This window comes from Bufo gargarizans, chromosome 2 (genome assembly GCF_014858855.1).
Source record: "Bufo gargarizans isolate SCDJY-AF-19 chromosome 2, ASM1485885v1, whole genome shotgun sequence".
NCBI lineage: Eukaryota > Metazoa > Chordata > Amphibia > Anura > Bufonidae > Bufo > Bufo gargarizans.
Genome location: NC_058081.1, coordinates 113,694,330 through 113,710,997, shown reverse-complemented (window position 1 = coordinate 113,710,997; position 16,668 = coordinate 113,694,330). Strand labels below are relative to the sequence as shown.

The window sequence follows — 16,668 nt, the reverse complement described above, 5'->3', positions numbered from 1 at the left end:
GGGTCCGTTCAGCGGTTCATTCTTTTAGCAGAATCGAAGTCCTGCATACATTTTGTGTCCGCTCTTTTTGGCGGAATCTGCAATGTTGGAACTGAGCAGAGCCTCTGGGGCAGCGGTGAACATGACCTTACCTGTTGAGTTTTGAAAGGACATTCCCTGTTCCACTATTGGCCAACTAGGTAGACTTGCTGTTCACAAGCCTGGGAACGCAGGGTGACAACACGTATGGTAGATGTACACAGATGTACTACAAATTGCAGCGCAATAAATTCATCGCTATTCCTTCGATACACATACATGCTGGGCTCGGCTGAGCGTGAATGTGCTCTCCATGCAGGAGAGAGGACCAGGCTGCTTTCACCAGCTTATGTCCTGTGAAAATAAGGAGCTATTCACACGACCGCAAATCACAGATCCACAAAATACGGATGTGGTCGGTGCACTTTTTGAGGGCCCTGTTGTAAAAATAGCTATTCTTTGTCCACAAAAATGTTGTGGGATTCTGGCACAGACATACGGATAGCACATGTGCTATCGACATATTTTGTGGCCCTATAGAAATGAATGATCAGCATAAAAAAGTAGACTTGGACTGAAAATGTAGTCGTGTGAATGGCCCCTAAGGGAACAGGCTTGTTGAAATCCAACAAGCCTTCTCCTTCTATGCCCCCAACATCTGCCTTCGGAGGCAAATCAGGAAAGCACCATTCACATCAGATGGGTGGCTGAACCCACAGATTTCAGCAGGACCATCCAACCCTCTAATGTGTATCCCTACCTTAAAGGGAATCTCTCACCAGCTTATGCTGACCCGTCTGACGGCTGGATGAACTGGTGACAGAAACCCTGAGCAAAACATTGTGTCATTTATTTGTCATTTTGACAAAATCAGTATCAGCAGCTCCAACGTAAGGGAACCATTTTAAGAACTCTCTGGGTCCTGGGAACGAGCAGCGATACAAACATACAGCAGGAATACTCTCTCCTAAGAGTTCATTTGTTCATCTGGGCACAGGTTTTAGCTCCGTAAAATCAGAATATCCGGCTAACATGCTGTAAAATGAGTGTGGGATTCATCGTGTGCCAGACCAGTGTCAGAGAACTGACAGGTACGCACTGGAGTGGGATGCTCTTAGGCTCCCATTCATAACTTCATGTATCCGCCTGGGTTTCCAAAAATACTCCACAGGGGTGCCAGTAACAAGTCCGGAGCTTTCAGCAACCTCTCTCTTGGCACAACCAGCACTACTGGTTACAGTCTCGTATTGCACGAGTTATCAGAGCTTCCACGTGAATGCTACATCTGCTCCTACTACATCTTTATCCTCACGCCGACCTAGCTGCGGGAACTGAACGACGAGATCCACGCGGCCAAGTAACAGTCTGTTTCCCAGCCTGTTTCCCAGCCAAAAGGTAACTGGTTAAATGAGGTGCGATAAAGGTGCAGGAACAAGGCCGCCTTTGTTTTATAGGCTATTAGCAATGTCCAACAAATAGAAAACATCTGCTGGCAATGCCTGTCTGTACTGCTGGAAGGGAGTGGAAGCAAGGCCTATACCAGGGATCTGCAACCTTCGCCACTCCAGATGCTGTGAAACTACAACTCCCAGCATGCACGCTTACTTGGCTGTTCTTGTAACTACCATAGAAGTAAAAAGGTGGACTCTGGGAGTTGTAGTTTCAGAAGAGTTGGTGTGCTGGAGGTTGCGGATCCTCGCCCTATACAAAGTATGAAGCTGACCCAAAGAGCTTACAATCAAAGGAGGCCAATGAGCGACATTAGGATGTAGCATACATAGTCTGTTGAATGGAAGCAGGGTGAGGAACTGGAAGATGTCCTAAGATTATTCACAGCAGAGGGAGAGGGGGTTGCTATATCTGCATGGCGTAGCAGGAGGAGATTATCTTGCTGACATTGAGCTGGCTCACGGGCCTCGGGAGCAGCTGTGCCGGGGAGGGCACCAGGACACGATCCAAAGTCATCACTGGACACGAGTGGTTTCCGCAGGTGTCAGATCCTACTGCTTTGTTATTCTGTGTGGTGCGGCCAGGACGTTCCTGCTGCCATCTGGGACGGGACCCTGTAACCACATATATACAGACACCAAACAACTACACTGCTCTCCATGGGGTGACAGGACGCAGGGCCCAGAGAACACCCCCATCCTCACCAAAGACAAAAAGGAGACAACTCAACTACTAGCAATTGTGAACACACTCAAAGCAACAGTAAACTAGTATCTAGGAGGACAGACAACACCGTTTTCTAATAGGTACCGCATTTTTCGCCCCATAAGACGCACTTTTTCCTCCCCAAAAATGGGAGGAAAATGCCCCTGCGTCTTATGAGGCGAATGCTGACCAGTTTAACATCGCTGGCTGCGATGTACGAACGAGAGGGGGAGGAGCTGGTGGCCGGCAATAGCGGCGGGGCGGTGCAGTCACTGTACTATAGCCCCGCCCCGCCGCTCCAGTGCTGCGCAAATATAAAATGTATTATTCAATTAAAAGTTATTAAACATGCCCCCCTCACTCCTAATAGTACCGTATATCCTAATTGCTTCTGTATAATGCAGGCAGGCCGGGCGGGCGGCAGCGCAACTCCCTGAGGTCTGTGGATGGGACATATATAACAGTGCCAGCCACAGATACCCCCCCTGTAACAGTGTCCGTCATCCACAGATCCCCCCCCCCCCATAAGTGTCCGTCATCCACAGACCCCCCCCATAAGTGTCCGTCATCCACAGACCCCCCCATAAGTGTCCGTCATCCACAGACCCCCCCCATAAGTGTCCGTCATCCACAGACCCCCCCCCATAGCATCCAAGATCCCCCCCCCCCCATAAGTGTCCGTCATCCACAGACCCCCCCCCATAAGTGTCCGTCATCCACAGACCCCCCCATAAGTGTCCGTCATCCACAGACCCCCCCCATAAGTGTCCGTCATCCACAGACCCCCCCCATAAGTGTCCGTCATCCACAGACCCCCCCCCATAAGTGTCAGTCATCCACAGACCCCCCCCCATAAGTGTCCGTCATCCACAGACCCCCCCCCATAAGTGTCCGTCATCCACAGACCCCCCCCCATAAGTGTCCGTCATCCACAGACCCCCCCCCATAAGTGTCCGTCATCCACAGACCCCCCCCCATAAGTGTCCGTCATCCACAGATCCCCCCCCCATAACAGTGTCAGTCATCCACAGACCCCCCCATAAGTGTCCGTCATCCACAGACCCCCCCATAAGTGTCCGTCATCCACAGACCCCCCCCCCATAAGTGTCCGTCATCCACAGACCCCCCCCCCATAAGTGTCCGTCATCCACAGACCCCCCCCCCCATAAGTGTCCGTCATCCACAGATCCCCCCATAAGTGTCCGTCATCCACAGATCCCCCCATAAGTGTCCGTCATCCACAGATCCTTCCCCCCCATAACAGTGTCAGTCATCCACAGACCCCCCCCCCATAAGTGTCCGTCATCCACAGACCCCCCCCATAACAGTGTCAGTCATCCACAGATCCCCCCCCATAAGTGTCAGTCATCCACAGACCCCCCCCATAAGTGTCCGTCATCCACAGATCCCCCCATAAGTGTCCGTCATCCACAGATCCCCCCATAAGTGTCCGTCATCCACAGATCCCCCCATAAGTGTCCGTCATCCACAGATCCCCCCATAAGTGTCCGTCATCCACAGATCCCCCCATAAGTGTCCGTCATCCACAGATCCCCCCCATAACACTGTTAGTCATACACAGATCCCCCCCATAACAGTGTCCGTCATACAGAGATCCCCCCATAACAGTGTCCGTCATAAACAGATCCCCCTATAACAGTGTCCGTCATCCACAGACCACCATTAGTTCCAAACCCACCAAAAGCACACCTTTTGGTTAAAAATATATTTTTTCTTATTTTCCTCGCCAAAAACCTAGGTGCGTTTTATGGGCCAGTGCGTCTTATAGGGCGAAAAATACGGTCACTTTTTTAACTTCTTACTTATTATTATTACTTTTTAGAAATGCTAATTTCACTAAAATCAAGAGTCAAAGCGCCAAATGGCGCCACGAACGTTGGGATACTCACGGCCCTTGCGGATGTTGAGCAGCAGGTTTCCTTTCAGCACGGTGCACCCTTCCAACATCTGCGCTGATGTGACAGAGTCAATGGTTTTCTCCCCAGAGTCACAGATTTTTGGACAGAGCCCATCACAGGGACTGCAGAACACACTGGTGGAGGAAAGAAGAAAACCGATAAATCCACTAATCTCTGGAAACCATCATGTAAAGGTTCCACAAGTCAGAGCGTTTTCTTTTTTACACAGCATATGGTATAACTTTATCCTATGGGGCAATACATTGACGTCAATACCCAGACATGTATAGGTCACATATACCGTATAGGTTTTACTACTTTGCAGAATAAAAGCATTTTTATAGGGATTTTTTTTCTCTTTACTGTACGATCACCTTTTTTTTTTTTTTTTTTTGCAGGACGAATTATATTTGTCTGGTACCATCTTGGGGCGCACATAAATAAGCGATTGGTAATTATTACGTTTTTAGGAGCAACTACAATTAGAAGAAAAAGCAGCAAGAACACCCTTGCTTTTTGAGGGGAGGGTTAGAGAGTTCAGTATTTAAAAAAATATATTATTTCAACCTTTCACTACGTGGGATTTTTAATGGGACATTAATTTTTTTTATTTATTTTTTTGTTCTACTTTAATCTTTATGGGACCCGACTATGATCTCTTAAATAATTGACTGCAATACTTGGGAATTGTAGTGTATTACTGCCCTACTGCCTGTCAGGGCCTAACGGCAAGTACCCACTTTAATAGACCCCTGGCTGCAAAGACAACCCATCGGCACTCTGTGATTGCTTTGCGGGGGTCCAGATTGTGTAAAAGATGGTGCCCCTTCCTCTGTTCCACTACTTAGATGCCTTCACAGCCAACTTTAAACAAGTCCATTGCAGGAGGGTGTCAGCTGTACGCTACATTTGTGACCTGATACAGATGGTGCCAACACAGCTCTTAAAGGGCATCTGTCAGCAGATGTGCACCTATGACACTGGCTGACCTGTTACATGTGCGCTTGGCAGCTGAAGGCATCTGTGTTTGTTCATATGTGCCCGCATTGCTGAGAAAAATGCTGCAAATGAGCCAGTCGGGGAACTGCATGGACACTTGTGAGCGGGTGTTGTAATGTTTGTTATCTAGTAGATTTTTATGTTTCTAAACAAGCAGTTACCCAAACAAACAGATTTCTGCAGTTTTTTTCTATTTACCGGGCTTTGAGCCGTTTGATGATCCAATGGCTTTATGTAAATAAACTTTTTTCATAGGTCAGTGACAAGTTCTGTAGCTTTTTAATAGACCTTGGGTGGGATTTATTAACAACTGTGAGGCAGTTTTTTGGCATTTAAAAGTCACAAATTGTACAAAAACATGAAAAGTAGCAAATTGCACAAAGTATTCACTTTTTAAGAGGATCCAGCTGGAAGGAGAAGTCTAGGCTCTCCCTCCGGTCTCAGTGAGACTGTGTCCAGTCAGAAGCTATGGTACAGCGTGGTCACATGAGAAGTCCCAGTTCTGGAGAGATGGTCCTGCTTCGGGAAGCTGTGAGATTGAGATATTCACAGCAGGGAGAAACCTGCCCCACCAAAGAGAAGAAGTGGCTAACCATACCTCTGTGGCTAGTCACTTCAGACATGTGTGGCACCAGAAATCTCAGGGGACATTACTCCAGAATGGGGGCACATGTTCATAACAGAAGGTATGCCGGGGGCGTGGCTAGCCACAGACCTGAATGGCTGCACACTAAGGCACCTTTCAGACGAGCAAGTTTTCCACGCGGGTGCAATGCGCATAGCACCCGCACTGAATCCTGACCCATTGATTTCAATGGGTCTATGTACATCAGTTCTGCATTGCGTGAAAAACGCAGCATGTTCTATATTCTGTGTTTCTCACGCAGCCCTGGCCCCATAGAAGTGAATGGGGCTGCGTGAAAAACGCATTGCATCCGCAAGCAAGTGCAGATGCAGTGCATTTTTCACTGATGGTTGCTAGGAGATCTTGTTTGTAAACCTTCAGTTTTTTATCACACGGATCAAAAACGCATTGTACTCGTGCAGAAGAAAAAAACTTAACAACTGAACAAAATCGCAGACAAAACTGCCTGAACTTGCTTGCAAAATGGTGCAAGTTTCACTGAATGCATCCTGAACGTATCCGGAGCCAATCCGTCACACTTGTGTGAAAGAGGCCTAAGAGAGCTCCAGTTGCACCTCAGCTTCTAGACAGCTTATCCCCTTCATTCCACCTCAATTTGCGGATTATTAAACTGGGAACACGCCACATGATGACCAGGGGGAAGAGGGCGCACACTGCGCAAAGTAAACAAGACTTACTTCGACAAAGATCGAGAGCACAAGGCGCAGCGACAGAAGAAGGCGCAAACTCGCCTACTACGCCGCCAGTGCCTCCGTCTCCTACAAAACCAACTGAGCCTGAACAGGAGCGCAGGAAAGAAAAACAACAAGCCCCATATACCAGGTCTCCGTCCTCCACAGATAGTGGATCTAGATATTCTCTGCTAACCTGTAGGTTAGAGACCGGAGTGACAGACAAAGAAGCGCCATCTTCTCCTACAGACAGTCCCGCCAAACAGCGGTTCAGAGTGGACGTACAGAGCTCCAACAAGAAGGTAAACCCAGCACACGGGGCCCAGTCTTCTCCACCTCCAGATGCCATTACAAATACCTTTGCCTCAATTCCGACCTCAGATAAACCAGCGTCTAGCTCCCTCATTAAAAACCTGTTGCTAGCGTTCAGCAAGTCCATACATCAGGACATCACAAAGCTATATACTCCTCTCCAAGCCAAGCTCCAGGATATATCTGGTAAAGCCAACCACATAGAGCATAAAATGGGAGAATTAGCAAATTCCCACAATTAGCTTATTGACTCCCACTGTGATTTAACTGAAGAGGTCGAGCTACTGAGAGCCAAAGTTACTGACCTGTAGGATCGGTCACGGAGAAACAACAAAGTTTAGGGGCATTGTAGAGGACGTCCCCTCTTCAGGACTGTTCTCATTCATACAATCTCTCCTAACGCAGCTTCTACCAAATTGTGACCCCAAGAAATAGTGATTGACCTAGAGATGTGCTAGCACATGTTCATTTTCTTCACATCAAAGAACAAGCAATGGCGGCTGCTAGGTCCCAGAGAGAACTGCCGACTCCATACCAACAAGATAAGCTGTACGCGGATCTCTGAGCCCCTACTCTCCGCCTGAGAAAACAGCTACTACCTATCACTTCTGCATTGAGAAATAACACCATTGCATATCGCTGGTGGATTCCCTGTGAAATCACTGATAAAACACAATGGAAAATTCCACAGCATTACTTCTGTCACAGAAGGAATACGCCTGCTTCAAGAATGGGGCATTTCCACCCCCAACATCCAACGTCCACCCTCCCAGGGTCAAGAAAAGCAGAAGCACATGGATACAGAGTGGCAAGTGGTGTCCAGATCAAGCTCAAAGATTGAATGAAGGGTTCTAAATACCTTCAACTTTGAGGTGTCAAGTTGCTGCTACCTGACAGACTTCCTACGTTAGGTTGTTACCCCCACAAAAAGTGCAACCAGCTGTTGCGGTTGAATGTTAGATTCCTAATCTGTTCCTCCCTTAAGATAAGAGGGATTTACTGCATTTTTATGTCGGTTTTTCAACTTTGTGTTTTCTTTACCTTTTCATCTTTTTTCAGGTACATCCGCCGCCCAAATATATCCTACCATGAGATGAAATGTCTTTTTGGTATCTGTGCGCAGGGCTGTCGTCCCCATGGATCTTCCAGTAGAGGTACCTGCCTCACTCATCAGCATACTACCGTATTCCTACACCATGCCGCTTAAAAACTCACATCCCTGAAGGTCAAGGGACTGAACAGCCCACTTTAAGCGGTCACTGATGTGGAAGGAGGCTCTAGCTCAAAAAGCTGACATTTTCTGCGCATTGGAGACTCATCTTTTGACCTCTGTTGATCACAGAATGTACCACCACAAATTTCCATGTCTTTCAGGCCCACTTTGCAAAAAACAAAAGGGGCGTATTGCTAGCCATCAGAGATACAGTAGCTTTCAATCAGCAGGAGGTCATAACTAATTCAGGAGGCAGGTACATCATACTTGCAGGTGCCATCAATAACGTCCAACATACTATAATGCTCCACACAGGCGCCAACTGTCCTTTTTCAACAAACTAATAAACAAGATTGATAAACATAAAAAGGGGACACTTGGTGATCTGTGGGGATTTCAATGGGGTACACGGCTATCATTGGGACACTAGCTCCCCTTCTACTTGGAGGTCTCATTCACTAGCAAAAACATTTTGTAAATATGACATGTATGACATTTGGAGAATCCTTCACAAATCCAAAAAGGATTACACAGTCTTGTCATCTAGACATAAAATATATTCGCGTTTAGAACTTTTCCTGGTCTCTAGATCCCTTTTGCCAAGCTTGGTTTCTGCATCCGTAGACACCATCACATGGTTAGACCATGCCACTATCACTTTAACCCGATCAGAAAAATTCAAGTCTAGTGCAACCCCTCAATGGAGAAATAATGACCATCTCATGTCCCACGAAGTATACTGAGCAGAGCTTACTAGAGCACTACAGGAATACTTCACTTTAAATGCATGAATAACCCAGCAACACTGTGGAATGCTCACATTAGAGGCATTGTTATCAAGATAGGAAGCCGCTTCAAAAGAGAAAAAAGGATTCACAGAGATCATGTCTGAGATAAGACTCATTGAGTCTCTCAATAAAAAAGATTTCCCCTACATTAACTGACAAGCTTCGATTGTTACGAACCCAACTAAATGAATGCCTACTACTCGCCTATGAAAAACACATGCGTTCCTTAAGGGTTCATTGCTACTCACAAGATAATAAAGCCAGTAAACTTCTTTCTCACAGATTGAAAACTAGAATGTACAAAACTAAAATTCCTTTTCTGTTAAAAGACCACTCAGATACAAAAATATACGACCCCTAAGGCATAGGCAATACATTTTGAGAATACTCCTCCATCCTCCTCCATATATAATCTAGCTACATCTCTTGACCCATCACTATCCCAACGAGATAGTTTTTAGAATCTCTATGCCTGCCCGCCTTTCTGAGAATCATTTAAATCTCCTAGAAGACGCCTTCTCTACTGAAGAAATTCAGACCACCATAAAGTCACTTCCACCCCGTAAGGCCCCAGGCCCTGATGGCCTGTCCACCCAGTACTATAAAACTTAAATGAGGAAGTAACTCTCTCATGAATGCAACACATTAGAAGATGCTGGTATACACTGTTCTCTCCCTAAAGAAATGTTATCTGCCACGAAAGGGATCCTTCCAAAACCAGGAAAAGATCCCGTTTCTCACCAAGACTTCCACCCTATATCTCTGTTAAATACTGACACTAAACTTTATGCTAAACTTCTGTCTAACAGACAAACCTCTATCATTCCACACTTGACACACGACGGATGCTAAACATTTTAGATTTCATAGATAAGAAACAAATCCCTACAGCCTTGGTTGCTTTGGATGCAGAAAAGGCCTTTGATCGAGTCAACTGGTCCTTTGCTTTTTCAGCGTTAACTAAGATGGGCTTCAGCACGAATACCATCTCTGCGATCAAGGCGTTCTATTCTAGGCCTACTGCCCGGGTTTTTGTCAATGGCACCATGTCTGAGGAGTTCGACATTACGAACGGAACACTATCCCCAGTAATTTTCATACTTACCCTAGAACCGGAGATTAGACAATGCCAGAATATTCTAGGCGTAGACATAGGTGTTAGAGATCATTGCATATCTTTATATGCTGATGACCTCATTTTATCCTTAACCGAGCCCTCCCAATCTTTATCATCAGCATTAAAAATCATTGAAGATTTCGGCAAACTTTCCTATTATAAACTCAACTCCCAAATTCTCCCCCTACATATCTCGGAAATAGGCCAACAAAATATAATGCTTAAATTCCCTTTAGAGTGGCAAGAACACAAGATCAAATCATATGTAACCACAAAGATACGTTCTCTCTATATTACCAACTATGTCCCGCTGTTGGTGTCTTTGGATGCAGAAATGGATCATTTAACCAAGTGCGAATTTCATGGGTTGGACGGGATGCATCATATAAGATGCTTATTGTTATATGTGTTTAGAACTCTCCCGATTGCTTTACCTCGCTCCTTTTCCAGAAATCTCATTCAGCTCTAACGAGTTTTGTTTGGCAAAAGAAGAAGCCTCGCATAGCATTCAATATTTTAACAAGGGAGAGGAAGTCTGGTGGTCTGGGCCTCCCTAATGTCAAACATTATTATCTCGCGGTCTCACAACTACAACGCTGGTGGACAGGTTCCACCACATATCCTTGGGTGTCCATGGAATCTACTTCGTCTCCCTCTCATAATTTAAAAGCTTTACTTATATCTGCCCTAACCCCCTCCTTTAGAGTACCCAGAGATATTCCATATAGCATATCAGTCTCATTAGAGAACTGGAAAGATCATCATACATTAGGTTCCTTTGAAACAGGGTCAATATCGCAGTGGATTCCTCTGGAATCTTTGGAGCTGTGTCTAGATCTGAAAATATGGAGAAATAAGGGGATGACTATGACCTCTGATTTATTTAGAGAAGGCCAATAACAATCTTTTGACCAAATCCATCAGGTGTATGATATTCCCTACTGCGAATTCTATAAATATCTTCGCATTAGGCACTTATCTTCTGATGACCCGTTCAGAATAAAGGCGGACACTTAAATGTTTAGGTCCTGGGCTCAACCGACCATTGCCAAACGTTGCATTAAACCCTACTATACCTCTTTAGGGAAAAAAAGGATGGATTTATAAAATCCACTCCATTCAAATCCTGGGGATCTGAACTTGGCCAATATTGTGATAATGCCCAATGGTCACAGACCACCTCTTTCGCTACTAAAGGTTTTAAATGCGTACTTCACCATGAATCCTATATGAAAACAATCTTGCGGTGGTATTGCACTCCGGAACTTATTAGCAAAATATTCCCCGGATCTTCACCCCTCTGCTGAAGGGGCTGAGGCCATAAAGGCACACTTAGGCTACTTTCACACTGGCGTTTTGGTTTCCGTTTGTGAGATCCGTTCAGGGCTCTCACACATGGTCCAAAATGGATCAGTTTTGCCCAAATGCATTCTGAATGGAAAAGGATCCACTCAGAATGCATCAGTTTGCGGATCCGTCCCGGCGCACAATGCAAGTCAATGGGGACGGATCCGTTTTCACTGACAATAGAAAACGGATCCGTCCTCCATTGACTTTCAATGGTGTTCAAGACTGATCCATCTTGGCTATGTTAAAGATAATACAAACGGATCCGTTGTGACCGGATGCAGAGGGTTGTATTATCTGAACGGATCCGTCTGTGCAGATCCATGACAGATCCACACCAAACGCGAGTGTGAAAGTAGCCTAACGAGAAGATCCTCTACTTCAATTGAACACCCTTCCTAAAATTTAACAAGACGTGGCAGAGATGGGAAGAATACAGAGCAGACAATGTATCTGACACCCATGATAGACAAGATTCTCCTACCTGTTGCTGCCTATACCTGCACGGCCTGGCAGACGTACACCTGATCTTATGTCATTTATTCTCCTGGTTACAGTGATGTGAAGATGCTCGCTGATCTTTTTGCAACCGTGAAAGATACATGATTTAGGCTACTTTCACACCTGCATTAGGTGCGGATCCGTCTGGTATCTGCACAGACCGATCCGCATCTATAATGCAAACGCTTGCTTTTTTTTTTTTATGATAATGCAAATGGATTCGTTTTGACTTACACTGAAAGTCAATGGGAGGCGGATCCGTTTTCAATTGCACCATATTGAGTCAGTGAAAACAGATCCGTCCCCGTTGACTCACATTATAAGTCAGGACGGTTCTGTTTGGCTCTGCATCGCCAGGCGGACATCAAAACGCTGCAAGCAGCGCTTTGGTGTCCGCCTCCAGAGCAGAATGGAGGTTGAACGGAGCCAAACTGATGCATTCTGAGCGGATCCTTATCCATTCAGAATGCATTGGGGCTAAACTGATCCGTTTTGGGCCGCTTGTCAGAGCCCTGAAACGGATCTCACAAGCGGACGCAGAAACGCCAGTGTGAAAGTAGCCTTAGATATATGTCACGGCACGATGTTCTGTACCTGCTTATTTGTAAACTTGTACATTATTGGATTATAATCATATGCTAACCAAGTGAACATTGCGAACTTGTAAGATTTTAATGTAACAGGTCATCTCTGATTGAAAATCCTTGTATTACTGTGAAAACGAATGATTCAATAAGAGAAGGTATGCCATACTCTGGGAAGCATGGCCAACAAAATTATACAAATGGCTCCCTTTTTTTTTGGGTTGGTGATAGGTCCTCTTTAAAGGGCATCTGTCAGCAGGATCAACCCTAATAAACCAGCCATATAGCCTGGTAGGGCTGACCCTGCTGATTAAAACCACACCTTTCCTCCATTCCCCAATCCACTGATGCATTTAAGAGAAATTTGTGTTTTATATGCAAATTAGGGCTCAAGTGCACCAAGGTCAGGCCCTAGCCCCTTGGTGCTCCTTAGCATTGCTTCCCTGGACACTTCCCCCTCTACTTTGTTAACAGGGCCAGGCATCCAGGTGGAGGGGTTAGTGTCTTGGGAAGCAAATTAAGGAGCACAAAGTTGCTAGGCCCTGTCCCCAGTGTACTTAAAGGGGTTTTCTGAGATTTTTATACTGATGACCTATCCTCTGGGTCTGACACCCGGGACCCCCGCGGATAAGCCATTTCCAAAGGCACCGCGGCCTTCTCTCAACTTTCCGTAGACCGAGTGATGACACGCTCATCGTTAACATGGCCTAGAAGCAGCTCAGCCCCATAAAGAGAATGGGTCTGAGCTGCGAAATCAAGCACAGACGCTATACAATGTACGGCCCTGTACTTGGCAAGCTGTGAAAATGGCACTCACAGGTGCATCGGTGCCTTCTCAAAACAGCTGATCGGCGGGGGTCTTGGGTGTCAGACCCCCACCGTTCAGATACTGATGACCTATCCTGGGTATAGGAACATTAGTATAAAAATTTGCATATTTGTAAAAAGACATTTCTCATTGGTGCTGCAACGATCAGGTGAAGAAAGGTATGGTATTAATCAGCACGGTCAACCCTACCAGGCTAGCTTGATAAGCTTGATCCTGCTGACAGATGGCTTTTAATACATTTGGCACCAATCAATGGAACAACCGTATTATGGCGTAACGTAACTATAAATGTCGGCCTCTGTGCGGTCAATGAATGGACAGAAAACTGTTTTCTGCAATGGTAACCAATCTAGACAATCATGTATGACCTAAATACCAAAGCAGCGCCAATGTCTCTCCTGTCCTGAGTGCTCAGTAAAACTTCAGTGTAGGTAAAATGTATCTGCAGGGACGCCAAATGTATTCAGCTCACAAAGATGGCACCAGTTTCAGTCCAAAGGTGAGCATGTCCTCTGAAATCCATGGTAATCGGCAAATGACCCTTTGCCTTAAAGAATGTAGTAAAACACTGCAAAATTAGGTGTTAATCACTTAAAAAATGCAACTAGATTTAAATAAAAAATTATTAAAAGACACAAATTTCTGTTACCTACCTGCCATTGTTAATATACCCAGATGGGCATTCGTCTATGCATTCACCGTTATGGATGATAAAGGGGTTCGTTCCAGAATATAAGGTGTGCACATTAACACAGTCTTCTAAGGAGATACAGCGCCATCCCTCAAAGCTGTAGGTATTCTCAGGGCAGCTTGGGACACATTTGCCCTCGTAGTAGAAATGCTGGCAGGCCACGCAAGCGCTGTCGTTGTTTGGAGTGGTGCAGCTTCCTAGGCATTCGGGGTGGCAGCACTCATTCTGGTCCGAGCACGCTAGCTTCCCGCACTCGCTGGGGCACACTGCAAAACAAGAGCCAAAGAACAGATCAGAGAAGAGTCACACACGTTTTTCCCCAAAAAGTTGTAATTTTTTTTTAAATTTTTATTTTATACATTTTATATTATATTTATATTACATTTTATATTATGTGACTAAAGCAATGACCATTACGGACATCAACTTTCGTTAGACCATCTGGATCGTATATCAATATACTCTACATTAAAAACAGAAATGTGTACAATATACACAGGGGTTCTGCAGTTTGTTTAAACTGATGACCTATCCTCTGGATAGATCATCAGCATCTAATCGGCGGGGGTTCGACACCCAGAACCCCTGCCGATCAGCTGTTTGAGAAGGCAGCGGCACCCTAGCAGTGTTGCGGCCTTCTCACCGTTTACCGCAGGCCCAGTGATGTCACAACTAGTATCAACTGATCTGGGCAGGGCTAAGCTTCATTCAAATGAACAGAGCTTAGCCCCAGGCCAGTGATACTAGTCGTGACGTCACTAGGCCAGCAGTAAACAGTGAGAAGGCCCCGTCGCTCCTGGAGCGCCGCTGCCTTCTCAAAACAGCTGATCGGCGGGGGTCCCGGGGGTTGGACCCCCGCCGATCAGATGCTGATGATCTATCCAGAGGATAGATCATCAGTTTAAACAAACTTCAGAACCCCTTTAAGCCTAACCCATGTCTAGCCTATCGCTGACTTCATTATGAACTCCATCATACTACCTTAAATTCTCCAAGTCTCCTTCACTACAGTGCAGTGTAGGGCTGCAACGATTAATCGATGTAATCGATTATATTCGATAACTGGATTCGTTGTCGACGAATCCAGTTATCGAATAATCGCCGATTCGTTGCTATTCGGGCGGGCGGGCGGGCGCTGCATCTTTATTTTACCTTTTTACAATGACGCTCCCGCTCCTGTAACAGCCAGGCAGAGCGGACGGCGGCGTAACGTCACTCAATCACGTGACGCGCCTGCTCCGCCTCCTTCATTCATGAAGTGGGCGGAGCAGGCGCGTCACGTGATTGAGTGACGTTACGCCGCCGTCCGCTCTGCCTGGCTGTTACAGGAGCGGGAGCGTCATTGTAAAAAGGTAAAATAAAGATGCAAGCGCCGGGGCTGTTAGGGGGAAGGGGGGTCTGTGTATAGCACTGCTATGGGGAGGGGGGAGGATCTGTCTATAGCACTGCTATGGGGAGGAGGGGGGGTCTGTGTATGGCACTGCTATGGGAAGGGGGGTCTGTGCACTGTTATGAGGAAAGGGATCTGTGCACTGTTATGCCCATAACAGTGCACATATCCCCCTCTCCATAACTACGCCGTCCACAGATCCCCCATAATAGTGTCGTCCACAGATCCCCCATAATAGTGTCGTCCACAGATCCCCCATAAACGCCGTCCACAGATCCCCCATAATAGTGTCGTCCACAGATCCCCCATAAACGCCGTCCACAGATCCCCCCCATAAGTGCCGTCCACAGATCCCCCCCATAAGTGTCGTCCACAGATCCCCCCCATAAGTGTCGTCCACAGATCCCCCCCATAAGTGTCGTCCACAGATCCCCCATAAGTGTCGTCCACAGATCCCCCATAAGTGTCGTCCACAGATCCCCCATAAGTGTCGTCCACAGATCCCCCATAAGTGTCGTCCACAGATCCCCCATAAGTGTCGTCCACAGATCCCCCATAAGTGTCGTCCACAGATCCCCCATAAGTGTCGTCCACAGATCCCCCATAAGTGTCGTCCACAATTTGTTTTAATATGGCCTTTGAACATAATTTTTCAAGTAAGATCATATAAACCTGTTTTGTAATTTTGTCGTTTTTCCCGATTAATCGATTAATCGTAGAAATTAATCGGCAACTAATCGATTATTCAAATAATCGTTAGCTGCAGCCCTAGTGCAGTGAATGATGCAAAATATTTAAGGTGGTATGACTGGGATTCATAACAGACGCCACTAACTATAGGAGACGTTCCCAAGACAGAAGTCCTATCTGGATCTTATTTGGTGAAGAAAATGGGTTCAAGCCCTAAAAAATAGGCTGTACTAAAAGGAGGCGCTCATATTTGCATATCAAGATGCATTTTGCATCTCCAATGTAAAGCTGGTCATACACATTAAATGTGTATAGGCTGACCAACCAATGTACATGGGGGTCTTCCAACTCTCCATTGGGGGAGATAAAAATTGGGCAGATGGTTCTCAACATGGCTGATTTATTTTAATTTTTTTTTGTCTCAGGGGGTAATAAACTGATACCAGAGTCTTCAGTCAGTGGCTTACCCCCTCTTCCCGGTCAGAACACATGCATGCTTGGCCATGGCTTGTGTATGGGGATACGGTAGAGAACAAGCATAATGTGTATGACCAGCATAGGTCACAAGTTGTTTTTGACTCTTCAAACTTGTTTGCTTGTGACTTTCAATCTGACTATACTGCAAGTTTATTTCAATGGACTCATCTGCCGTAGAAGCAAATGATCAGGCATGATGAAACCCAGCATGCCCAACCACAATTGCCTCAGTGCATCTGTTGTAGAAAGACAATTGGGGTACCCATACACAAGACTGTCAATCAATCTCACCAATAACCAGAGTTATCTCCGCTTTGGGCAT

General features: G+C 46.0%; 1 protein-coding gene across 1 annotated transcript in view; it reads right to left on the bottom strand.

Moving 5' to 3' along the window:
* IGF1R (insulin like growth factor 1 receptor) overlaps nt 1-16,668 on the bottom strand; it is a 180,169-nt gene that overhangs the window by 60,829 nt on the left and 102,672 nt on the right. The window contains exons 3-4 of the mRNA XM_044279434.1: nt 13,752-14,055; nt 4,083-4,225 (exon numbers count right to left, since the gene is read on the bottom strand). Of these exons, the coding sequence (XP_044135369.1) occupies nt 4,083-4,225; nt 13,752-14,055 (447 nt within the window). The remainder of the gene's footprint in view (nt 1-4,082; nt 4,226-13,751; nt 14,056-16,668) is intronic.